Source organism: Zootoca vivipara, chromosome 2 (assembly GCF_965207765.1).
Source record: "Zootoca vivipara chromosome 2, rZooViv2.hap1.1, whole genome shotgun sequence".
Taxonomy (NCBI): Eukaryota; Metazoa; Chordata; class Lepidosauria; order Squamata; family Lacertidae; genus Zootoca; species Zootoca vivipara.
In genome coordinates this window covers 87997738-88025319 of record NC_142584.1, presented here as the reverse complement: position 1 = coordinate 88025319, position 27582 = coordinate 87997738, and the positions used below count along the sequence as shown (strand labels likewise).

The 27582-nt window shown below is 41.0% G+C and overlaps 1 protein-coding gene across 2 annotated transcripts in view; it reads left to right on the top strand.

Annotated features, from left to right (window-relative positions):
* Positions 1–25985, top strand: part of GRM7 (glutamate metabotropic receptor 7) — a 405590-nt gene extending 379605 nt beyond the window's left edge. For both annotated transcript variants that reach the window (XM_060271366.2, XM_088662372.1), the window contains one exon: positions 24725–25985. In XM_060271366.2, coding sequence (XP_060127349.2) covers positions 24725–24774 — 50 coding nt within the window. In that variant the 3' untranslated portion in view covers positions 24775–25985. The remainder of the gene's footprint in view (positions 1–24724) is intronic.
* The last annotated feature ends 1597 nt before the right edge of the window (positions 25986–27582 follow it).

The following is a 27582-nucleotide window of genomic DNA, read 5'->3' as shown; positions in this document are numbered from 1 at the left end:
CTGGAGACCTGAGTTTAGGTGCACTAAAAACAAGTCCATTGATTTCAACAAGACTGATAGTAGTGCACAAAGTTAAACTGGTGCAGCATATGTCTTTGTAAGGCTGGACCAAGGCGACATAATCCTCCAAGTGTTCTGCGGCATTGCAATGAACAGAGCTTGTTCCAGCAAGGTTTTTAAGGATCAGTAGCTTCATTTCCTAATACATTGCTGCAGAATGCCTCTCCATCTGGGCAGTTAGAGAGCTGTTCATTGCCTGCATTAGCAATCCACATAATTATTGATTACAGCATCAGGCCTTACCATCTGTAAGGTGTTTCCTAAAGGCCAAGCTCTGTTATCCTGCTCACATTAGCTGCTGTATTAATTTAGTTGTCAGTGGATATTTCAGCCCTCTGGGCGTCTCTGCTTTATTTCCATTCATTATATCGTTTTCTTTACCCTTTGGAACTCAAAACAGGTGCTCATGCTAGAGAGCCTGATGGGAGAAAAAAAATGTGGGCCTTAGGCTTCCTATGTGCCTTCACCTGTACAGCTTTTCTTTGAATTGTTTCTAATTACTTAGAAAATTGCCTGGAATTAAAATAATTAACTCCATGTTTTTAATGAATTTTAGAGCCAATAACAGTGCCCCATAGGTACAACAAAAACAAAGATGATGGGCTAATGCTGCCAATTTCTTCAAAAGTCCAAAATAAAACAAGCAGCACGCAAAGGCACCAAATTCAATCCAGTTTCAATCAAGTATTATTAATCCAAAGAGAAAACAATAAGAGAACCATATACAAGTGCTGACACAAGAGCCAAAATCAAACGTTAAACAGATAGCATGTACAAATTAAAGGCAAACCAGTCTTTATAGTCTTTGAGGCTATCTAGCGGTCAGCAAGTGGCAGCAGGTCGAACGAGGTGTCAATGGTAGTAGACAGGCTGCCGGCGTTTTTTTGCCTGTTTCGCCCATATGACGGGCTTCTTCAGTAGTTCTCCTTGTACTTTTATGTTTAGTGCATTCAAATTTGTATGAAACCACTTATCTTGGCTTAGGCCACAATGCTCAGGTGTTTTTTCAAGGACGGCCCGGGGGTGGTGTGATTATAGATTATATTTCTATACAAACCGCCGAGTTCCTCCTTTGTAAAAATCCACGGGTCCCTATCTTTTACACTCTCCCCAAGATCCATAAAAATATCACACCACCCCCGGGCCGTCCTTGAAAAAACACCTGAGCATTGTGGCCTAAGCCAAGATAAGTGGTTTCATACAAATTTGAATGCACTAAACATAAAAGTACAAGGAGAACTACTGAAGAAGCCCGTCATATGGGCGAAACAGGCAAAAAAACGCCGGCAGCCTGTCTACTACCATTGACACCTCGTTCGACCTGCTGCCACTTGCTGACCGCTAGATAGCCTCAAAGACTATAAAGACTGGTTTGCCTTTAATTTGTACATGCTATCTGTTTAACGTTTGATTTTGGCTCTTGTGTCAGCACTTGTATATGGTTCTCTTATTGTTTTCTCTTTGGATTAATAATACTTGATTGAAACTGGATTGAATTTGGTGCCTTTGCGTGCTGCTTGTTTTATTTTGGACTTTTGAATAACAGTGCCCCAGCAAATGTAGAGATTTTGAAAAGAACGACCATGTGCAGAGGGATATGTTTGAACAGGAAAATGTTTGCCTGCATCATGAGGTCTTGGGCAGTTTTAGTGGTGCCAACAGGACAGGACTTTGGGGCAAATATGCCAGGCAGAATGAACAGGAGGCTCCCCAAACCCAGCAGGGCCAGCTCACTTACATTTTAAAATAAGTGAAGAAATATAGTAGAAAATTAAGTTCAAAGACTAAATTATCTCATTGCACTACTGGTGGGTTTCCCTGGAACATCTGGATGAACATCGATTGCTGGCTGAAATGGCTCTGAACAATGATTTTTTAATATTCTTCTGGGGTGCCTTTCCTAGCCTACTTTGTTAGGGGGAAATACCAGTGTGTTAAATCTACACATGACCCCCCCCCCCAGCATTCCTTAACTCTAATTGATGATGATGATGATGATGATGATGATGATGATGATGATGATGATATTTGAACATACACATCCCAGATGTGTTAGAATGGCAAGGCTTATCAGATTGAGCTGAGATGTAACTATAATAGGGAAGGCATGTCAGAAAACACAGTAAGTGTAGGTGTGTGAGATAAATTGTGTGAAGCCCACGTCTTTATTTTTTTTAAAGTGCCTGTGTGAAAATAATACAATAGCCCAAAGACCATTCTCCTTTCAATTGTTCCCTGAAAACTCATTTATATCCTGGATGCAGTGTAGTCATACATGAGAGCAACTCATGTCAAAATGTGCTATTTTTCACTTGCTTTTGAATAAGGGCACAAATGAATAGTTGCCATAGTTACTGTTAGTTGATATTATGCCTATCACATTTGGGGGATGCTTATGAAGATCATATGCAGGTCTTCAAGAGAAAGCTTGAAAGCAAGGATTTTAGCAATAGTGTAGCAATTGAAATTAATAAAATAATAATAATAAAATTTGTCCAGTAGCAACTTAGAGACCAGCTAAGTTTGTTCATGTACACAGTGTATCTGAAGAAGTGTGCATGCACACAAAAGCTTGTACCCAGAACAAACTTAGTTGGTCTCTAAGGTGCTACTGGACAATTTATTTATTTATTTCGACTGCGTCAGACCAACACAGCTCCCCACCTGAATCTAGTGTAGCAATGTTTGGGTCATTTGATCAAGTGGATAAAAGTTGCATTCAGAACTACTGATTTCTCTACACTAGAGTTGCCAGAGCGATTGGCTAACACTATTCACTTTCTCATTTGCAAATAGTCCATTCTGCTTTTTTCTTTTCTTTTCAAGTTAATGGGCATGCTCTGAGTGAGCTTGAGCAGCCAAAACCTGTTGATAACATTTAGACTTGAATCTGACTTCCCTGAAGCACACGAGTGAGATTTAGGGAATGCTAATACTTACAAATGGTGGCGGGCGAGGATGGAAATAAACAGTGGTCTTAAAATATGAACCATCTTGAATACTGCATTCATTATCTGAGGCCCTTCTTTGTGTACCTCCTCTACAAGAGCTCCAGAGGGTTGCATCACAAGCACAAGCCTTTTCTGCAGTGGCTCCCTGTTTGTGGAATGCTCTCCCCAAGAAGGCTCACCTGGCACCTTCGTTACATATATTTAGGCTCCAGACAAAAGCATTTCTCTTCTCCCACGGCTTTGGCTAATTAAACCATCTCTGGTCATTTAAACTGGGAGGGGGGCATTGTTTTTGTTTGTTGTTGTGTTATGTATTTTTGTGATTTTTATATTGTAAACAGTCCTGTGATCCTTGGATGAAGTGTGGTATTTTAATGATAACAACAACAACAACAACAACAAAACAACAACAACAACAACAACAACAATCCAAGATTTCATGGTGGAAGAGAGATCCAAAATCACAGTCTTTATTTGAAATATAGAAAGACCTATATGTATGTGAAGTAGCTATTAATACTTCAGTTGCAAACACAGGAGTGCTGTATAAGCGTTGCTTTGAGATGAGAAATTTGTTTACGTCTGCATTTAAAGACACCCACCACAATACGTGAACCCGAAGCACAACCATCCTTCCAAAGTTGCATTTCTCCTAATTTTGCAATGCAGTTCCCCAGCCCACTAACGTGTAACGAAAATGCATATGCTGGGGTAAAGTGTGCACAAGAAATGTACATGTTAGGAAAACAACACATAAAAATACAGTGTACTGGGCAAAATTGCATGTAATCATCACCATCATCTTTTATTTATATCCCGCCCTCCCCAGCCGAAGTCGGGATCAGGGTGGCTAACATCAGATACGGTTAATAATAATAATAATAATAATAATTATTATTATTATTATTATTATTATTATTTATTTATACCCCGCCCATCTGGCTGGGTTTCCCCAGCCACTCTGGGCGGCTTACAGCAGAAAAATGAGATAAAATAATCTATTAAACATTAAAAGCCTCCCTAAACCTAACATTGGTATAAAATCAAACAATAATTAAATTGCTTCCTAAAAAACAGGTCAAAATCAAATTAAAGTCTAATCAGATGGCTTTCCACAGCGTTAGGGTTGGGAACATAGCTGCCAAGTTCTCCCTTTTTTAAAGGGAAATTCCCTTATGCTGAATAGGCTTCCTCGCGAGAAAAGGGAAAACTTGGCAGCTATGGTTGGGAACAGTAAGTGCTCATCGGCCCAACTGTTTACACTGATCTTATATGGGCCTGTGAGAATGCTGGCAGGCCTCTTTCATATTAGTTCTTATACAAAAAGAAAAGGGGAGTCAGGCTGAGTCCTGACCAAAGGACTGGCGGAAAAACTCCATCTTGCATGCCCTGCAGAAAGATGTCAAATCCCACAGGGCCCTGATCTCTTGTGGCAGAGCGTTCCATCAGGCTGGCTGTATATCAGGAATGTATGTATGTATGTATGTATGTATGTATGTATGTATGTATGTATGTATGTATATCAGGAAAATTTTACACTAAAATGCTGATGAATTTTCATAAGTACTTAAAAAAACACACACACACAAACTGATGTGGAAACTGAATTTACGGTTGGGGGGAGGGGGAGCGAGAAATGGAGAGAAATAAGAACTGACACATTTGGTCATCCCTAGCACTGCTAGTTCTCTCTCGGACAGATGGAGGCTCTGTGAGCTGCTTGAAAAACAAAGCGTCAACAGATGCAGTTGATCACATCATAGAGATGAGTTGGGGTAGAAGCTTGATCAGCTGTATTTCTGCTTTGTTAAAGGGATAGAGGCTCTTGCAGGAGAAAAAGGTGGCAATCCTAACCAAGTACAGTAATATGCTAAAATTTATTGGACTTTGTGATTACAAGGCTGTGGGACTCCAGCATCCATGTTAGTTTACAGGTGACCAATGTAGTGCCCCCCAGATATTGCTGTACTACAAATAAGTAGTTTTTAATATTCTGTTTGAATTGTTGTGACCCACCCTGGGACCTCATGGTGAAAGGCAAACAACAACAACAACAAACAACAACAAACAACAACAACAACTCCCAGCTTCCCTGACCATTGGTCATGTTGGTTGATTGATGGGTGTTGGAGGACAATGTTTTCAGATAGGGCCGTCCCACAGATGAGGCAAGGTGAGGCAACCACCTCAGGCAGCAGGATCCACATGGGCAGCAGATCCTGATGTAGATCGTTTTTGCCCCCTTGTTCCTGATGTAGATTTTCACTCACCACTTCTTCCCTGATAGGGAGCGTCTGCCATTTTGATTTGCCTCAGGTTTCAAAATGTCTGCAGAGCATCACATTGATGACTAACCCTGTGGTGGTCTCTTCACAAGAACACTCACTCAAGAGGTTGGTTTTTTTTTTTTTTTTAAAGGCTCCATAAGGTATTCTCCATTACTAAAAGTAGAATCATAAAAATGCCATAAAATATTTGTTTGATCTAGGTACATAAGCATGTGTGCTCTGAGACAATTCAAATCACTCATCATTGCAAGTAAGCGGCTGGGCTGCTGCTGTGTCCAGTGTTGCATGAACTAAAGCATTAAAAAGAAATCTCATCCAAAGATTGCAGAATAAAAACATCTGCCAATTTGCATTTCTACTTGTTCTTAAGCAGCTGAAATATGTTAAAGTGATAAATGAGCTAGAGAGAGAAAATGAGCTAGCAGTACAAAAACTGTATTTATTGAATTCTGGCACCAGCAATAATATTACAGTTGTACATAAAGGCATTTTGAACTGAGGGTATAATACGATAGAAGCTAATTCAAAAGCTTTACTGAAATTAGTGGGGATCATGTATTTCAAATAAGAACGGTCTATTTCTGGTCTGTGGCACTTTCATATGTGTTCATTTGTAAGTCCATCTCATTTCTGCATTCATCTGTGGTTTTTTTTAAAAAAACAAAAAAACCCACCCACCTGCATTCATTTTAAACGTGTTTTGAATGCATTTTTCACAAAATATGCATTTCTAAACATACATTACCTCAAAATATGATTTTCTAAGAATTAAATTTCAAAATTCACATTTTAAAATGCACCATTTCCTTTTGGGGAGTTGAGAGCTGCATCGCAATATTCAGAGGCACAAAAAGAGAGAGAGGAGTAACTACGTGTTTATTTGCACATTAGTCTGTGAGATGCAGATCAGATGAGTTCACAAAAATAAAATTCCTCAAATATATTTAATAACGTTATTGTTTTCATTTCTATACCACTTTCTGTTTTTAAGAAAAAAATCAAAGAGGTTTACAACACATTGAAACATCAAATAAGCACATACACCAAGCTTAGTTTTAACCAATCAAATAATTGCGGTAAATATATGGCAGCACAATCCCAGCCATGTTTACTCAGAAATAAGGCGCTACTGAATTTAATGGGGATGCTGCCAAACAAGTGGCGTAAGTACATATTTACCTGAGAGTAAATCCTCCTGAACTCAGTGGAGATAGCTTCTGAGAAGTAGGAGACATTGTTTAGATTAAATATATAGCAACAGCAATTAGCATTCTCTTGTGAAGATGATATGTGGATATGGGAAAGCTGCACATTTATGGGTAAAATAACGCTGAAATTATATCACTTATCAACGTATTTGTATCACAGCTTTGCATCCAAGGAGCTCAGGACACTATTGTGGGATCATTCCATTTTATCTTCATGCCTGTCCTGTGAGTGGATTAGGCTCAGAGATAAGGACATTCTCAATGAATTTTATGACTAAATCGGGATTTTATTGCTCTTAATAAATATAATTTGTCAGTTAGCTTTTTCAGCACTTGTCCTAAACTCTGTCGTTAGTAGATGAAGTGAGAAATTCCAGACACAACCTTAATTTAAATTAAAAGGTAAAGGGACCCCTGACCATTAGGTCCAGTCGTGACCGACTCTGGGGTTGCGCGCTCATCTCGCATTATTGGCCGAGGGAGCCGGTGTATAGCTTCGATTGGTGATGTCCTTGAAGGCTTGCCCTGTCTCACAGCATATAAACTTGTCCTGCTCCTAATTAGGGGTTCCAGTGAACTTTGCCAAGCTTGGGTTGGGAAACTTCAATTCTCTAGCAGGCACTTTCTAACACACTTCTTGTTGGTGGAGAAATAAAATGGCTTGCTGCTGTTGTTATTTCAAGGACCATCATAGATTTGTGGTTCACTGCCTTTGGTCTCCTGGGTCACAAATTGGCCAGGTTGTATCTCAGCTAGTGCTTTATGAATGAATGAATGAATGAATGAATGAATGAACTCACACACAGGGCATCTCTCCAGTGTCACAGATTAGCTTCAGAGTTCAGTACTATGGCTTTTAGTAAGGAATGGCATGGGCAGCAATGTGGTGGCAATGCACTTCATTCTGAGCTTCCGATTTGAAATTACTTGTGGAACCTGCCTCTTTCCTTGCCACACATCCTGCTGCTTCTGCGCAACACCCATGCAAATGAGTTCACATGGGGCTGTTCTTCTAACCTATAATCAGGTCTATGAATGTCTATACCATACTGGTGTGCAATTATTGGGAGGGGGGAAGCTATTTGTGTACTCTTGGGAGGCAGAGGAAACACCCTTATTTTGATAGTATAGCACACACCTGGAAATTATTATACTGAGCTATTTTGGATGAAAAAGGAAAGGAAATCAGCCCTGAGTGCTCACTGGAAGGACAGATCCTGAAGCTGAGGCTCCACTACTTTGGCCACCTCATGAGAAGAGAAGACTCCCTGGAAAAGATGTTGGGAAAGATGGAGGGCACTAGGAGAGGGGGACGACAGAGGATGAGATGGTTGGACAGTGTTCTTGAAGCTACCAACATGAGTCTGACCACACTGCGGGAGGCAGTGGAAGACGGGAGTGCCTGGCGTGCTCTGGTCCATGGGGTCACGAAGAGTCGGACACGACTAAATGACTAAACAACAACAAATTTTGGATGACTACCTCAGCAATAAAGCAAACTGAAGATTCTGAACTGCATAGATAACTATCTATCTGCATAGATAGAACTGAAATTATGACAGCAGGAAAGGTTCAAAAAAACAACGAGTGTTGCTATTTGGGGAGAAGAGGCAGCAGGTGAGTTCTATGGAAATTATTTTCATGCCTGGCTTAAACTGTGGAGAAGTCAACACAGTCTTGCAAAAAGAAAAAAGAAAATGTTAATGGCATTGTTTAAATGTGAGACATTAATTTCCAAGCCTTTGTTATCTTTTAAGTCACTGGAACTTAAATGAGAACAGACATATTCAGCAGTCTTAGGACAGTTTACATTGAAATGGCTCTCTGTGATTTATGCTTTTTTAATTAAAGGCACTTAAGGTTTACTGTAAATTACGTGAGCTGGCTTTGTTTCTGAATAATGCATCTTTGTTTCAATCACAATGAAACAATGTAGCTACACATTTATTAAGATCCTCTGCCACAGAACACATCTTGGGTTCCTTGCACACCAAAGAATTGAGGCAAGGGAGTAATTCACAAAAATAATACATTTATCAAATTAAATGTTTTCCTACCCTGCATAACAAAAATGCTGCTCTTCTAATGAATTCACCCATGCTTTAAAATAAAAATAATAGCAACCTGCTTAGGATTCCCTAGGTAATCACTAATCTGTTGCCCACATTCTCTTTTTGGTCCATTTATGCCTCAACTCTGTGCTGTTAGAGGTTCAGGGATGCTTTATAGTTTGCAAGTTAGATGGAATTGATATAGATATCTGAATAGTCTACCAATTGATCCAGGGGTGGTGTCTTGGGGGCACCTTACAACTCTGCAATCCTATGATTCTATTGTAATTTTGCTTCCAACATCAATGGAGCATAATTAGACCCACCATGTAAATTGTGTACATTCAATTAATGTGCATGGTTTTTGTCCCAAAACGTAAAGAGCACTGCAAGTCCTTGAGAAGTGGGCTGAAGAGATGGTTTTTATTCAGACTGTGGGGGAGAGAGAGAGATTTATTTTCCTCCTCTGAACCACCCATGGTTCAGGCTTCCCCATGAGTCCTATTCACATAACAGAAGAGTGCATTAATTGCATTAACGCAATTCATGTCACATATTTTGTTGTTTAGTCGTGTCCAACTCTTCGTGACCCCATGGACCAGAGCACACCAGGCACTCCTGTCTTCCACTGCCTCCCGCAGTTTGGTCAGACTCATGTTGGTAGCTTCTATGACACTGTCCAACCATCTCGTTGTCACATCATATTTGACCCTTAATCTCTTACCTGGAGAAAGACAATTTCTCTGTAGAGTTCCTAACCTGAATAGCCATATGGCATCTGCATTTGTCCACCGTTTTTCTGTAAATATTTAATCTTTGCTGTGAAATGAGACTGCCATTATTTTGCCCGTTGCCCATTGAGAGCTTATAGATCTGTGTTGCTTGTTTCCTTATAAAGGTTTAATACCTACACTTAGTTTACTATAACTGGTTTATCAAACAGTTTTACTTGAGTGTAGAAGCACTTCCTTTATTTTAATGGGTATCCATTTAATTACAAATACTAATCTGAACATTTATCGTTCAACCTTAATATGCTGATGGGTACTTTGCTGTAAGTAAATTCCTTCAAGTACACATTGATGGGTCTTCTGTGCTCTAAGTAGATTGTAAATTATTTTAAAATATTGAGTATATTAATGATGCACTCCAGAGGATAGTAGTCTCCAACAGACTCTACACTGCATCAATTAGCTAGCTATACTGTCAATAGATACTACCATATTCCAGATGACACACAGTAAAACAGATATTTTCTGCAAATTATATAAAAGTAGCTGAAAGTTTCTGGCATCTCTTGGGAATTCTGAGAAACAACAAAAAGCCTGAGATTTATAAATTGATAATAAAATATGTTCACTTGTGTGCACCCACATGACCTGACCATGGAACATCCGAATAGAATCCAACCCAGAACCAAATGGGTGGGGCTAATGTTTAATTTGGGCTTTTAAAGCCATACATTGTTAAGAGGTTGGCAGGGGAAAGGGACACAGTGTCTCCTTTCTCCTGCCCCTGATCACAAAACAGTTTGTATGTTCTCTGTGGGGAACATAATATATTAATATTAATTTATTATTTATACGCCACCCATATGGCTGGGTTTCCCTAGGCACTCTGGGCAGCTTCCAACAAAATATTAAAAAATACATTAAAACATCAGTCATTAAAAACTTCCCTAAACATGATGGTGGAGCAGACCTTTGCAGGATTACACACTTGGCACATGGCTCAATTCCTGTATCAGCCGTCACTATTACAAAGGGGGCCAAAACCAATGGTGAGAGATATCTTTGGAGATGTCCAAATCAGCACAGTTTGGAACTGCTACATCAAATTGGGCAGCGATATCTTCAGGGGCATCCAGATTGGCACAGTTTGAAACTGTGTGGTCCACCAGCTGAATTCAAAACAGTGTCTGATGGCATTCAATCACAGACCGAAATACACTCCTCAATCTTGGGAACAGATTTCCAGAGGCATCTGAAGTGGCGGAGTTCAGAATGTTTCGGTCCACCATATAGATTCAAAATAGCATGCAGTATCCAAAAACTGCCTCCTCCCTCTTGGCAACCACTGTATCAGGTTTGGTGGTGATATTTCATGAAGCTCTGGAATGCATAGAGAACAGATGAATAGACAAACACACCACCTTCCAAAATATATGGTAGATCTGCTTAGAGTATGAAAGGGGCATCAACAGCCAAATGCTTAGTACTTCAAAAAGAAGACAGTCAGTTGTCTGTAAATGTTTGCTTATTGTAGTCTGTCAAAATATTAACAACCTCAACACCTCTTATTTTCCATTGATTGCGTTAGAAATGGTAGTTGGTTTTTTGTTTTGTTTTGTTTTTTTGCTTGTTTGCTTTTTGCTTCAGAACATTATTTCTTGCAATACTGGTTACCATGACAACATGGCACATTTTTTGTTTTGTGTGATTTTTCTCCTTGTTTCCACCAGATCTATTCATACTACTGTAGTTTCAAAGAGGGTTTTATGGGGCACATCCCTTGATGAAGTCATATCAGTGGTACTGAGTACTTCTTTGGCTTCCATTAAGTCCTTAGTTCCCATTCTGGGCTCACTGTTTAGATTAGTTATTTTCACTATGCCTCAATGATTTAATTTCAAACCTGTTTCAACTGAATGAACTCTTTTAGAGCATTGTGGTCTGTCAGCCTTTGCCATTTAATCCATTGTCTCAGAAACAGAACTGTGATGATACCATAAGCTCTGGACTGCCCACGACAGGACAATTGGTACAGTGGTGCCCCAGTTTACAAACACAATTGGTTCCGGAAGTCTGTACTTAACCTGAAGCGTACATAACCTGAAGCAAACTTTCCCATTGAAAGTAATGGAAAGTGGATTAATCCGTTCCAGACGGTCCGTGGGGTACTTAAACTGAAGCGTACTTAACCTGAAGCAAACTTTCCCATTGAAAGTAATGGAAAGTGGATTAATCTGTTCCAGACAGGTCCGTGGAGTACTTAAACTGAAAATACTCAAACCGAGGTGTACTTAAACCGAGGTATGACTGTACATCATTAAAATACTAGAACTGAACCAAGGACATGCACTCAATGCAATCTGTATGTCTTGATGTGCAAATAGCCCTAATTAGATTACAATTTCCTGTCTGATAATAAAGCTTAATGCTTAGAATTATGATTGGATCCAATGGGCTGCTGTTCTTCCTGAATATTGGCAAAGAGGACTAGCCTTCTTGCACAAGAGGAGTCTAGCGTCATCCTCTGTGTATACTGCTGTGGGGCCAGACCATATGTGCTACACAACCTTGTGCATAAGGAACTGAACCATGTTAAGTCTCATTATAAGAAACAGCAGTACCAGCTGTAGGTGTAGTTGAAGGATACATGGCATTACTGCAGATTTAAGGCTTTAGAATGGTAGCTGGAGCAGAACTAAGCAGCTGTGTTCTGCTTTGGGTTCCTTTAAAACAACAGGGGCAAACTACAGTATTCTTTTTGTAACACTACAAATAAAGCATCCTTTTCAGGAGGAAGATGCATAACAGATGTATTTCTGCTGGGTTTGAATTGACGTAAGTCATAATGCTTTGCTTCAAGGATCATGCTCTTGGTGAGCTTTGCAAGAACAGCTTCTAAAAACAGGTGAACAAATTGACTAGTTGTCCGGGGGAGAAACAACAGTAAATATGATCTAATGATGCAAGACATCCCAAAGGATTCCAAAATATTTGAAAATAGGTCATATAAACTGAAAATAACTAAAACAGCAACACACAGTCATTGGTACAAGTTGCCAGAATGTGGATACACATTCAAACATGTATCCCATTGAAAGCAATGTTGTGTGGGTAGATGGAATCCAGAACCCCTCTTCATGCACTACTTTTGTAGGCTTACCATGCAATTTAGAAGCCATCAAGTGATTGCCCACTTATGTCTATGTATCTCCTTAAGTACCTACAATAATCTGAAGAAGTGTGCATGCACACGAAAGCTCATAGCAAAATATAAACTTAGTTGGTCTTTAAGGTGCTACTAAAGGAATTTTTTTTATTTTACCTACAATAATGTAATTAAATGTAATTTAATAATAATAATCCTCAGCTCGTTTGCAGTCAGACTCATCTCACCTTGTTTTGTTCCAGTTCAGGATTATACCATTATATCATTCACATCTCCAGAGGTTGAATGCTTTTTGGTTACTCAGTGCAACTTCTGGCTTCTTGTGAATATTGAAGCATCCATATCATTAACTAGCTCTAATTTAGATAAGGCACCTACCTATACCATCACATTGTGCAATGCAATGTGCAATAATAAATATACTGCAGTTGAACATTTGGAAATATTGTAATCTGATGACTGCTACTTCAAACTGCTCTTGCAGGCAGCCAAGGTTAAAGAAAATTATTATGCTGAACATCTATAATTGGTACTTATGGTTCAGGCATCGTTTTGTGTGATAGTATTTTACCAGTTCCATGGGTAACAGGCTCACACAGTTCTTTGATAATTTACTTCTATTGTTAGCCCAGTCTGAGTTTGCTTAAGGATTGTAAATAACGTGCATTTATAAGAAAGCTAATAAGGAGAGAGTCTCAGGGTAGCATTCAACCATGACTCGGTCATGAAATATTTTAAAGAAGCAAACACATAAATGTAAAATGACCAGCATAAAACCATGTGTGTATGCAAACAAAGATACTGAATACCCAGTTTATGTCCTTAACATTTTTCCACTAGCAGAGAAACCGGGTCATGGAAGAGGAAGAAGGTAGGCAATGTTTGGAGATTCCTCTGGCAGTGCCTGCCCTGCCCCCAAATCTATTCTGGTTGCACAAGGCCAGGGCTGTCTTACCCATAGGCGCTAGGGGTGCGGGACACCTGGGCACTGGGCTCTCAGGGGCACCAGGCCAAGAGTCCGGGGCCCGAGAGTTGAGTCTGGGGAAGAGCCTGCCCGTCGGTCAGAGTGCCGCGACAGGCTCTTCTGCTGTGGACGGCTCTGCACCACGAGTCCAGGAGTGACCGAGCCAGCGAGATGCTGAAGTGGCCAGCCGGCTCTGCCCTCCTGTGCGCCTGGGACTGGGCAACCGGGGGGGGGGGCGCTGGGCGGATTTTGCACCCCAGCGCTGCATATGCTTAAGACAGCCCTGCACAAGGCCACCAATTCGATACCACCCATTGACTCTAAATGCAGAAATATACTGATGAATGCCTTAATTTGGCTCTCTAAGGATTTTGAAATCACATTTTGTTTTTATTTATATTTGAGGTTTGTGTCTCCTGGATAGATACTTGACACAAGTCATTTCAATGGATCAACACCAAACATAATTTCTGTACCAACCTTAAGAAGCATATGAGATATTTGTTCCATTTGTCACTTCATCAACAACTGCCAATGCATGTTCTGGATGCTTAACTACAAAACCAGATAGGAAACCTTGGCAAGGGTAGGTGCCCCAGGTGTGCCTGTTTGCACATTTGCTCAGATCTTAGCATTACTGTGCATTGTTCCTCATTTGAAGACACAGAGTCATGGCCTAATTGAGAGTTGTTCTCAGCTGGTTCTCAGCCTGGAAACCTACCTTTTTCAGCTTTAGAAGTGAGTGGTTCGTATTGCACAATTTATAACACCTTGTAAAACCGACCATCTGAGTACTGTGGTTTGTTCTTTCTGAGCTTTGGCCCCATTTAAAGCACAGGCCAGCTTGTTAACTAGTACCCACAATATTCGTTAACATGTTCTCAACATGTTGCCACCCCAACCCTCTCCAGATCCATGATAACCTTGGAAACTTATTTCAATATTCACTTACCTCCTTGGCAGTAATCCCTAATGTACTCAGGGGGATTTGTATTTTTTTTTTTTAAAAAAAAGATTTTTATTGATTTTCAAACAAGACAGACACAAACAAAACATATAATATAACACTGTCCCTTCTTTTTCCCTCCACACACCGGTCCACTTCTGCCACCAGTGGGACCCGTGTGCTTTAAGAATCAAAGGGGTCCAATTATGAATTGAGTTCTGCTTCCCCCCTCCCTCCTCCCTCCATATCCCCCCCCCTGCCACTGAGAGAACAGGGAGGAAGGAGTTATGGGGATTTGCATCCCCCAACTCTTTCATAATCATACTTACAAACCTACAACACATAGAAAAAAAAGGAGACAAAAAAAAGAAAAGAAAAATTGGGAAAAGTTAAAACTTCCCAGTTCTTATTATTTTAACATCTTAATTGCGACTCCCTCGATAGTCTTCCTCATGGTTTTCCTAACATGTTCTAATTACTTGTGGCGAATTTTCCAACTCAGTTTCAAATCTTAATCTTATAATATTAACTCAATCCTCCTCCTTTTTCATGCTGCCCTCCCACAGGTCCCCTCCTGCCACAAGAGGAACCTGCAGGGCACAGCACTTCCAAGGTTCCATTTCCTCCTCACCCATCTGGGCACCCCCTGCCACTGAGTGCCTCAGAGTAAGGAGAGGGGGGTAGGCAGCTTTCTGCCTAGAACATCTCACTTAACTTACAAACATTTACAGTAACTTAAAAGTTCTTTCCCAAACCGTTCTTAAACTCCCTTAAGGAAACATAACTTTTTTCCCCTTTCTTTTTTACATTCCATCTCCTCTCCCTAAGTCTTTTTCCCCCAATTGGTTCAGCATTTCCATTGTCAAGCCAAGATTTCGAAAACCGTCTTTCAAAAACCAAAACAATACCTTTTAACTAGAATTTTTACCCCACACCCATTCTTTCCCAAATCCATCTCCAGACCTTTGCCCCCCCCCTGCCCCTGTCCTTCCCATCCCTCAAAAACACCACTCCACATTTTAACCCCTCCAGGATCTTCAATTCCTATAGTCTTTAAGTCCCTTTGTCTCTCATCTTCTTGTTCTGCTTGTTTTTCTTCCTTTTGGAAACCATATTTTGCTTCATCCCAAACAAATTTGTCATAGTCCAAGTCCTCTTCAGTACTTTCATCCAGTTGTTTCTCCTCACACGCAGTCTCAAAATCTGCAGTCTCCAAATTTAAGTTATCCTCTAAGTCCTGGACTTGGACTTCAATCTCGACTGGTGGTAAGTTGGGATGTTGCCGTTCCTTGTAAAAGTCTTCCCATGACAGCAAGTAGTTCAGCACAGTCTCCTGGAAGGCTCGAGAAAGCTTTGTTTTCATACTTCTCGTAACCGCAGATAAACAGGGGGTAGGGAACAATGGGTACTGGAAAATTCCTTTCTCAGACGATCGACTCCATTTTGGCTGTTCTTTTCCTTAGTTCTTAACTGAGTCCCAAATCCATTCTTACTTCCAATTTAAATAGTTCTATCACGTTTTCAAACAATTTTTACTGTTCACAGCAATGCAATCAATCCACCCGGTCTTTTGACAGTTTGATAGCTTTTGACAGCTGTCAAAGCGCTCGTCCCCTTAATGCCGCTGTACCTCAAGGGGTGCCGGACTCAGGGGCTGAGATGGTTCCAAACAAGTCTTTTTTCCCTCTCGGGTCCACAATTTCAAATTCTTTCGTTGTTCGGCTTGGGTTTTTTTTCCCCAAACGCCTCCCAGTTTCCCATTAGGAAGAGACCGACTCCCGTTTCTTTAAAGTCTCTCCTATTTTCCAATCGGCAAATTTAGAATCCAGATCAAAGTTCCACTTACTTCTTTAGAAATCTTTAATTCAAATCGGAAGAATCCGCCGCTTGCCGGGTCAGGACTCGGAGCTTCGCTTCCCGGAGGTAAGATGTGGCCCAAAATGGCTCCCGCGGTTCAACCCCGCCGGCTCACGATCGCTCTATTGAGCTCTCGGGCGGCGGGGGATCCGCCAAACGGAGCAGCCGCTGGACGCCTGAGTCATCGGAACTCTCGATCCGATGCTTTTACGGGGAGTCCGCTCGCTCTGCGGACTTCCCCCCCCCTCCGAGAAGCCAGGGACTTCGGCACGCGAAGTCCCTGCGTCCTTCTCACCGCCGCGACGAACCGGAAGTGATTTGTAAAGGAATGTAGAGGAGTGTGGCGATTCACAGCTTTGAATATTTGATTTCTGCTCCACAAATGAAAAGGAATAATACTTGCTGCCTCTTTAGAGTGGGTTGAATATTGTGTATGCTATTCTGAATTATGAGGCAGGTGCTCTGCCTTCAAGGAGAATCCATCAGTGTTGGAGGGGCAAGTAGAAAAAAGCAAACCAATTATAAAGTTGGAATTTGTTAGGAAAAGCTCAGTTCTGAAAAGCCAAAGATCAGTTAAGCATATAAGTGGATTTTGATGTTATCTCTGCAGAACCATTTCAAATCAGCGTGTCTAAAAGTACCTGATTGTCAACAAGCAATAGTGAATCAAAGGGGAGGAATCTGATGTATCAGCACATGAAAGGCAACGATGACATGAAATGATGTTGTGTTTCCTTCTGTGCCTCAGCTTTCGGTGATAGACGTGAAGCAATTTTAGCGTGGTACCCCAAATGACCCTGGAGTTTACACAGTATTGAAAACAGTATCATCCTTAATTTCATTTAGCTAATACAACCGTTGGTGGCCATGCTGAACTGTTTCCAAAGACCTGGACAGAATGTGTCAGTTTCTGTCAGGATTTTGTTTTCCAGTCATATGGCTTAAGGTCCTGCTGTGAGGGGGGTACAAAAGTAAACTGAGGCTGGAGTCTCATCCTTCCTCCCCCCCCTCCCAAATGTATGAGATCTCTGAGCAAAATATGATACTGTTAAGGCTATGAGACAAGCACTCCAGGCTCAGCTGTGTGTGTGTGTGGCTTATAGACATACAAGTCTCTTTAGTAATAGTTTTATTTCTAACATACCAGCTCATTCTGCCAGTAGCACTGAATTGCCACCAGTCACTGTCATCTGAAAGGGATGCCCAGCTAAAGTAAATGTACCATTTCTGCTAAGAGGCAGGCCCTAAAATTCATAACTGACTCTTCTGGCCTACTTGCTGTTGAAATTTCGGATGTCAAGCCTTCCTCTAACAATGGCAGCTAGCTTATTTTGTGACATGGTGAAATTAAAAAAGCTCCCTGCACATTCCCAGAAACCAATATCAACACTTCCAAAGTTTGAACTGCCTTCATCTAATGATGCAGAGAAATGGTAATAGTTGCTAAGCAACCTGCAACTCTTCCTTCCTTCATGCCATTTCAGCTTTTCAGGCTGTGTCTAGAGCTGCTTAATTTGATCCTATTTGCAGTGACAATTTAGGCCTGTACACCTGAGATGCCAATTCTCAAGGTGCATATAAAGAGCTCTGCCACATTTTGGGGAGTTGTACCTTGTGAAATCGGAATAAAATAAAAATAATGTGATTTCACCCCTTTGAAGTCTGTCAGGGAATGTTAATACACTTGTTTTAAACCAATTTGTTCCTGTCCTGCAATGCTTTTGAATGGCAGTTATATCGCTATTAATAATACATGCTTGTAGCTGCTATGCATTGCGTAGTAGTACAGACAACATTTTCAGACTTGCCACACAGCGCCAAACCTTGACCTTATCCTCGGATCCATATATTTTTTCCATGTTCCTGTCCCACATGGATATGAACACAATGCAAGTTAAATAAATATAGGGTGGCTGCCTTATACATAGAAATTCTCCTCCAGGTGTGTCAATTTTTTATTTTTAAAAAAGCCAAGGCTGTATTTCATAACACTTCAGAAGCATGCGCTCTTTTATTCATTCCATAGGCACTTTTAATGTGAACAGTGAACATTTGGCTGTAGCCATGAGTTTGGGGAGGGGTGGGGCTGGCAGCAGAATTGCAAATGCAGCTAGTCAAACTGTATTTGAAATTAAGTCGTTTACGCTACGAATGCAGTCACTAAATCAAACGCAATCCTTGTATCAAATGCAATCAAATGAAAATAAGTGCTTGTCAGTCATCCTAGCGACCTATGCTTTCATCGGCTGTAATACTGGAGGCTGTGGTGAACTGAAGTGTCTGGTGCATTCCCTATGCCTACAGAAGTAAAATGAGCTGGAAAAAGAAGAAAATGTGAATATTCAAGGAAGGAACCTTGAATATTTCAGATGACCAGCTACCCCAAGGTCTCCCTAGCTATGATCCTGGTGGGTAAATTAGGAATTAATGTTAATAATAATCATAGCTGCCAAGTTTTCCCTTTTCTCACGAGGAAGCCTATTCAGCATAAGGGAAAATCCCTTAAAAAAGGGATAACTTGGCAGCTATGATAATAATAATAATAATAATAATAATAATAATAATAATAATAATAATAATGGCACTTGGTTCCAATCAGTTGTTATGCTCAACTCCATGATCCCTGGGCAGAAGTTTACATCCTGAGAAGCAGCTTTTCTAACCGCACCCACCAGACATATGCATAAGCTCCCATCTGTCCTACAGTACTGAAAACAATCCTGTGGTCTCCTGTGCTAAGAAAGGAAAGCATTTGGGGTTTCTGTGCAAGTGGTCATTATTAAGATATATTGACTCTTTAATAGCACTTTTTAGCTAGACTGCATAACAGAATCCCTCTAAAAAATATCCATCATCCAATGCTTCATTTGCATTCTTCTGTAGAACACTGTCCTCGTGGGCGCTTGGTTATGCTGTAGCGTGGATTTGTTAATCTTCAGTGCCTCGTATAAGTTCTTTATAAAGCATCACTATTACACAAGCTTCTATTCTGGTGGTCATTTAACTGGAAAAACAAAAGGTTTATCATCTTGTTGCTGTGTGTGCACTTGGTATGCCCAAAGTTCCTTATAGGAGCTTGAAAGCATCTGGATTTAATATGCACTTTAAAACAATCTGATTAGAGGAGTCCTACGACTGCCACAGCAAAATGAATAAATACTACAACATTAAGATGCCTTGATGTTGCAAATTACCTGGCTCTCTCTGTATGGGACCTGTAGAACAGGCAAATAAACAAATGCACCAGAAATCAAATTACCCCAAAGTTAACTACAAATCTCACAGACCATTTTCTTCTTGTTCCAAAGCAGGGCCTCCTGTATCCCCATTTACCACAGTTCAAGACAAGCTGTAAATGATTCTTTTTAAAGCCATGTCAACTGCCATGTGAAGTATTACATCTTGCAGTACAAATTAGGTTTTCTTTGAAGCATGGGAGGCATTCTGCGTAGAGAAATAAAAGCAGCTTTTTCCCCAACCTTGGTGTCGCTTTGGTTCACTCCCTGCCTTTGTATTAGAAGAAGTCATGAAGTATTAAATGCTACAACTGGATTCTGATAAGTTGATAATGTTGCGCTGCCATTGGAAAATAGCATCAAATACACCCTCTAACAGTGATCACAAAACAAAAATAAATCCTGTTAAGAAGGAATACAACGTTGATATCGTTTTCAAAGATGATTGGGTTATATCACAGCATTTGTTATTTGTTATCTTTTAATAGTCCGTCTAAAAGCAAAATCCAGCAGACATCCTCCCACAAGTCTTCAAAAGCATGGGAAAGCTTAAGTTGATAGGGAGAGAGTAGGCAGCAGTAGGAAAGCAAAACTTTTTCGTTTGCTTTTTTCCCCCAAGCTGAAGGCATGCTGGTGGAAGTCTAAATATTACCGTACTTTTCCGTGTATAAGACTAGGTGTTTTTTTTTTAACTTTAAAATAAGGTCAAAAAAACTGGGGGTGCCTTATACACGGATAGTGCATATGCTCATTTTCTGAATTTGGGGTCTCCAAAAGTAGAGGGCGTCTTATACGTGGGGGCATCTTATACACAGAAAAATACAGTATAATCTTTTTATGTTGTTAGTTATTGAGACAGATGGGGGAACTTCTGTAAGAGTTACCTGTGCCTCCCGCGCAGGAATTATTATAGGCTGCTGCCAAACAAAGTGAGTCTGCGTCTGTACCCTGGTCTCTCTCTAGCTGCTTGGGGAGTCTGCACTCTATTGCCTAGGACCCATCCCACTTCAGCAGAGTTGAGGGGAAATAAAGACACAATGAAGTTGTGGATTTATAATATGATCAGATCAGATCATCTTTATTGTCATTGCCCCCCAAAGCAAGAGTCTGTATGTTTCTGAATACCAGCTGTAGGTAAGCACAGTGGGGGGGAGAGGGCTATTGCACTCAGGTGCTGCTTGCTGGCTTCCCGTGAGCTTTTGTTTTGCCACTGTGAGAACAGGATGCCACAGGACAAAGTGAGCCACTGGGCTCATCCAGCATGGCCAATCTTATGTTAAATAAAAACAAATTTAGCTTTTGGTAAATGTTTGTAAACCAGCAACTTAAACAGTTTTGTTTTGTTTTTGAGCAGGAATACTCAAACTACACACACACACACAAAAAGTTGCATCTAGTTAAAGCTTGTGTGGTCTGTTTCCCTACCTAAACATTAAAACAGTTTCCATTCCTCAGATTCTAGTTCCACTGCAGCCCTTTCCATCCTGCCCACCCTCACCCACCCCATTTTAGCTTTTCACTCTTTGTCCAACTAATTATTTTTGCTAGTTTTAGTTCATGTACTTTGTATTTCCACTTCTCCTCCCAGTCTCTTGGCCAATCAGAAGGGCAGTGGAATTTCGTTTGGGAATGAAGTTCTCTCTTTCCTGTAATTTCTTTGATTCCTTGCCCGCTTTTGTGTTAATGTTTCACTTCCCCCTTAAGTTTCAGTTTCTTGGGCTGAGCTTTTGACCCTCCTGTGAAGAAAAGCCTCTAACTAAAAGCAATCCTTTTTCAACAAAGAACACAACACAAAAGAGCGAAAAGCTTCATTCCTTTACACTTTATTAGGACCAACTGAAATGTCACAAAATAATGAGCAAGCTTTCACGTTCTCCAGAACAGCCATAATGTCTGCATCGAGACATGGGGTGGTGTTCAGTGCTATTCCTACTCAGAGTAGATCCATTGAAGTAAATGGGCATGACTAGTTGAGGCTTGTTAATTTCAGTGCGTCCTTGTAAGACTTTCAATGAGTAGGATTTCGATGAATACAACCCAAGTAGGGATAAGGATAGTCTCTTAGATGTCACAGATTTCAGTTACATTTAGAATTCTGGGACAAAGAAGCAATGGTTGACCCGGATTTTCAAAAACATAAAGTTACCGATTTTAGGAAGTGTTCTAAAAAAAAAAAAAAAAAGTCCATCAGAAGTGGCTTGCCCAGGGGGGCAGTGGCAGCTCTAGATTCCCAGCATAAGTATTGTTCCTTCTTACCAGGAGGGGATGAGGCAGCAGGGAAGTCAGTGCAGTGTGGACACACCAGCAAGAGCACCAGTTTGACTAGTGTGCCTCCATTGTGCTCAGCGGCGTCGCTAGACTTCTGGCTGCCCGGGGCGGCAAACCTGAAGGCAGCACCACTCTAGCATCGGGATCCTCAGATCCCAATGGCGCTGGAGCACCGCCCCCTGGCAACCCGCTCCGTAGTGCGATGAGTCCGTCGCGCGCATGCGCCGCTGTCACGACGCATGTCATGTGTTGCCGCTGCTGCTGTTGCTGCCCAGGAGGACTCCCTTACTTGAGGGCCTGAGGGCCTCATTCCTCCCACTCACCACCTGGGGCCTGACAGGCCTCATAAGGACAGATGCCGCTGCTGCTGTTCCTGCCCAGGAGGACCCCCCTGCTTGTGTGCCTCCAGGTCCTGTCCCTGCCTCTCACCACCTGAACCCAGGGCGGGGCCTGCCCAGGAGAATTCAAAACACTGCAGAATTCTTTTTAAAATGTTTTTTTAATTTCTTTTTTTACCTTTTTTTTCTTTTTGGTGTGGGGATGGATGTTTAGTCAGGTTTGGGAATTTGCTTAATTTTGGTATGTTTGAAATTTTTTACTGTTTTTGGTTTTTATTGTTTTGCCCAACTGTGGATTTAATTTCTGCAGGCAGCAAAATTAGGAGTCTGCCACATATCTAGCATTCAACAATGCCTTTTTGATAGACTGCAACAGGCTTGGTCAGGCTCAAGTTCTGAACGAGCTGGACGCTTGCTCCATTGTTGTGACAAGAAGGTGAATTCATGAATGATTACGAAGCTTTCTCAGAACTGTGAACTGAAAGCTATATAAAATGTCACAAGGCGCGTACTTTATAAACCAAGAAAATCTTTAATAAAAGTATTTTTTTAAAAAGTCATCCGCTGCTATTAATTACATCTTTATTTTATTGTGAAAACACTTTTATAACCTTACTTTTTAATGGTCCTTTTCCACTTAAACATTTTAGGGTTATTGTTCTTCAGTACCATCCTTGTGTGCTGCAGAACTGAGAATTCTGATACGAAGCCTTTCATTTCATATCAATAACTGTTGGAAAGATCCAAAACCCAAAGTCAGTTTGCAATCTGTTCTGGCCATTTTGTGTGTATATATAAGGGCATCTAATACTATTTCTATTATTACTGTCTGGTTCTTGTTTACCAGGTGTTCCTCTCTGATTACTAGATTGATGACATTTTGCAACAGCAGATGCTTAGAAAGTTACAGCTGATCCCCCCCCCGGCCCCCCAATAACAACAGGCACAATCCACCGGCAGCTGGTCCTCCACAAACACTGTGAATGAATTAAACTTGTGCCAGGGCACAAGCATAGCCACCATTTATTTCAGTGGGGTTGTTAAGGAGAAGTTCCTAGTGCAGGCACCCCCAACCTTTGGCCCTCCAGATGTTTTGGACTACAATTCCCATCCTCCCTGACCACTGGTCCTGTTAACTAGGGATCATGGGAGTTGTAGGCCAAAACATCTGGAGGGCCGCAGTTTGGGGATGCCTGTCCTAGTGGATCGAATTACTCCCTGCTTTTTTAACACATGTAATGTTAATAATAAACACAAGCATGCTATTCACCCTTCGTATATTTATATAATGTTCAACCAATTGCCATTTAGCAATTTGCCACCGATGACAATAATTGAGGTTGTTACTTTGAGATGAAAATTGATCTTGTCTGATGTGAATGGTGGCTACGCAAACAGAAGTATTTCAGGTTTAGCCGTAAAATAAAACTACCAGCAAGTACCCAAATAGCCCCAAAGTTACTTCTGTGTCAGTAGGGGCTCTGGAGCCTTTAGAAGCTGATCTGAGGACGGTGGGAGGGCACAGTGGGGAGGAGATGTCATTGCACTCGTGAAATGACTTTGTTGGATTCAACCCTGTGGCGAATTCAATGTCACGTTGTATCAAACATTCTGCCAGTGCAAGAATTTCAACTTGCCAGAGAGAATGACCGGGCCTCTCCCTTCCCAACATACTGTTGTTGTTGTTTTTTAAATCTTCTGACATACATACCCCGGGCGGAGCATGGGGGAAGAAGAGGAGGCAAAGGCCCATTGCACAAGTCCTTGTGCAGGACTTCTGCTGACGGGACTTGTTAGGTGAAATCCACCTTATGTGTGTGCCACATTGAACAGCCACATGTAAACTGGTGTGCAAGATTTGGTTTGCAATGGAAATATTTTATATATATATATATATATATATATATATATATATATATATTCCAAACGGGGGGGATATGGTATGGTAGCGGACTACTTGCAAGCTGTTCACATGCGAGAAACGACTTACAGTGGTACCTCTACTTATGAATTTAATGCGTTCCGAATGCACATTTGTAAGTAAAAAAAATTGTAAGTCGAATCCCATAGGAATGCATTGGGAGAAAAAAATCGTAAGTAGAAGCAACGCTATCTAAAAATTCATAAGTAGAAAAAATCCTATCTAAACCGCATCCAAGATGGCAGACGGAGCACCATTCATAAGTAGAAACATTCGTAAGTAGAGTTATTCGTAAGTAGAGGTACCACTGTACATTGGTATGCCTAGGAAGATGGACTAGTAATAATGTTTATGGCAGTGTTTTTGAACCACTGTTCCGCGGCACACTAGTGTGCCGCGAGATGTTGCCTGGTGTGCCGTGGGAAAAATTGAAAAATTACTTTATATATAGTCAATATAGGCACAGAGTTAATTTTTTTTAACATTTTCTAATGGTGGTGTGCCTCGTGATTTTTTTCATGAAACAAGTGTGCCTTTGCCCAAAAAAGGTTGAAAAACACTGGTTTATGGGCTGGTAATTTTTATGTACCTGCGTGCATGCCTGTGCCTCTCTGCCTCCCTCTTCTCTCACCATAGAACGCCAGCTCCCAGATGTTGGTATCTACCGAGAGGCCATGGCAGAAGATTCAGCAGGTCCTTGTATTGCTGATTGGTCTTCTCTCGCCCTTTTCTTCCACAGGCCCTGCTGCAAAAAAGAAGTATGTCAGTTATAACAATCTGGTTATCTAGTCAGCTGCATCAGACGGAGCCATGGGAGGATGGAGATTTTCATCCATTCAGTCACCTAAACCTCGTGTAGGCCTGTTCCTGAAACCGCAGTGTATGCACTGCTGGAGACGTTGAAAGGCCAGGCAGTTATTATGGAGGATCCAAGTATTCTGAACAGCTGCTCTATGAAAATATCCTTCACTTATTCTTGGCTTAATAAGTCACTGGCACTGCCACTGGGCTGTGATGTTGGACCTTTTCTTCTTTGTATGGCAGGTATGACCTATGAGCTCCGAGCAGCTTCTCCCGGGTGAACTGCAATTGGCCGCGGTGACTTTCAAGGGGCTATTTTTTTGTCTTTCTATGTACTTCCAAACTGCAAGTTTTTGAACTTTCTGTACAGTTTGTGAGGGATTTTTGCATATTGCCATTCATGTCGTTTCAGAGGTTCACCATTGGTTTCGAATGCACAGTTATCATACAAGCCCTGTTCTTTCTAACTTTAGCACACTAGAAACAAAAATGACAGAAACCCTGAGATTTAAAAGAATTTATGTACATGACTTGTATGATTATTACTGTACCACTGCAATTCATATATGTTATTTTTTTAATTAAAACAAAAGGGAGAAAAAAGATACTTAAGACCAAAAACTGTGCTGACCAAGCAAGCCCCTCACTCTGTCCCCCGTCCCCGCCCCCCGTTTCTTCCACTTCCACCTCCATTTTCTGCCTTTCGTAATACTGATGGCAACAGAGAAAGCAGAACGGATTGCTGAATTTTGATAGAGGTCGTCTTGATATTTGGAATGCATGCCAGTAATGTATTTTACAGTACATGTTAATAATTTATGTTGGATATTTGTATTTGTGTTTCAATTTTGTTCTTTTCATTACGGTATATAACTATTTTGCAATAATTTCAATAATTATTATGGTATTTGAAAGAAAGAAAACGGCTTTTACATGTCTTGAAAAGATTTTTTTTCTTTGTTAATGCCCCACTATTGACTGACCAGTGTGATTTAAACAAAAACAAAAAAAAGACTTTTAAGGGGGGAAAGCATGTATGTTTTATACTGTTTGTAATAAGTAATTTCGTTAATCTTGCTGCTTATGTGCCAATTTAGTGAGAACAATCTTTGCCGCAGAACTCCTCTCTTTCCATACTCTCCAACCTGTGATATTGTCTAAGAATGTATCAATAAAACATTTTGGTTAACTTTTCTTTATTTACTGTAAAAATGCTATTTTCTAGTTGGGACCCCACTTCTCTTTCAAGGTTATAGCAAGGTGGCTAGTCTTTGCTGAGATAGAGACGAGACAGGCAAGAAGTCGCAAGAAAAAAGCACGTTCCCTGTGTTTGTGTGACAGAGGAGTGGATTCCAGAATTGGCTGCTTGCTGAACAGAAGACTATTCTTGGCCAAGGTGAAGTACACAGATTGGGTCTATTTGTGACTGGAATATAAATTGTATATACACAGCAAATGTAAAGGCAGGTTGGAAAACAGGCAACCACTTTAGGGTATGGTCACTCTAAAGATTCCAAATGAACACAGGGCTGGCTGTAGCTTATAAAGACAGGAAGCATTAATTATTGCCCATAACTAATGATATTGCCAAGCAATCTTGAGTACTGGTCAAAAGCAATTGAGAAGTACTACACTTGGGCAAAAAAAATAAAAATGAAAGGCACAAATACAGGATGGGAGATACCTGGCTTGAGAGCAGTACATGTGAAAAGGATCTAGGAGTCTTGGTAGACCACAAACTTGACATGAGTCAACAGTGTGATGCAGCAGCTAAAAAAGCCAATACAATTCTGGGCTGCATCAATAGGAGTATAGCATCTAGATCAGGCATCCCCAAACTGCGGCCCTCCAGATGTTTTGGCCTACAACTCCCATGATCCCTAGCGAAGAGGACCAGTGGTCAGGGATTATGGGAATTGTAGTCCAAAACATCTGGAAGGCTGAAGTTTGGGGTGCCTGATCTAGATCAAGGGAAGTAATAATACCACTGTATTCTGCTCTGGTCAGACCTCACCTGGAGTACTGTGTCCAGTTCTGGGCACCACAGTTCAAGAAGGATACTGACAAGCTGGAATGTGTCCAGAAGAGGTCAACCAAAGTGGTCAAAGGCCTGGAAACGATGCCTTATGAGGAACGGCTTAGGGAGCTGGGTATGTTTAGCCTGGAGAAGAGAAGGTTAAGGGGTGATATGATAGCCATGTTCAAATATATAAAAGGATGTCATATAGAGGAGGGAGAAAGGTTGTTTTCTGCTGCTCCAGAGAAGTGGACACGGAGCAATGGATTCAAACTACAAGAAAGCAGATTCCACCTAAACATTAGGAAGAACTTCCTGACAGTAAGAGCTGTTCGGCAGTGGAATTTGCTACCAAGGAGTGTGGTGGAGTCTCCTTCTTTGGGGGTCTTTAAGTGGAGGCTTGACGGGTATATGTCAAGAATGCTTTGATGGTGTTTCCTGCTTGGCAGGGGGTTGGACTGGATGGCCCTTGTGGTCTCTTCCAACTCTATGATTCTATGAGAAAGGAACAGGCTACGACCACACTAGTGACTTCATGTGTGCAATTTTGCTTCCCACAGCCAGTCTGTGTGTAATAAGGTTGCCAGATGTTGGATATAAGTTAAATTCATCCCTTCACAGTATGAGTGCAATGAAAACGAGGCCAAATTCAACATGGCATGATTCAGAAAGACCTCCAAAGATCACGCAACAAGTTTCCCATAGGATGAAAGAAAAAGAATACAGGTCAAGACGTGATTCAGTTAGATTCTCTTTCCCGACAGATGAGTTGGCACACC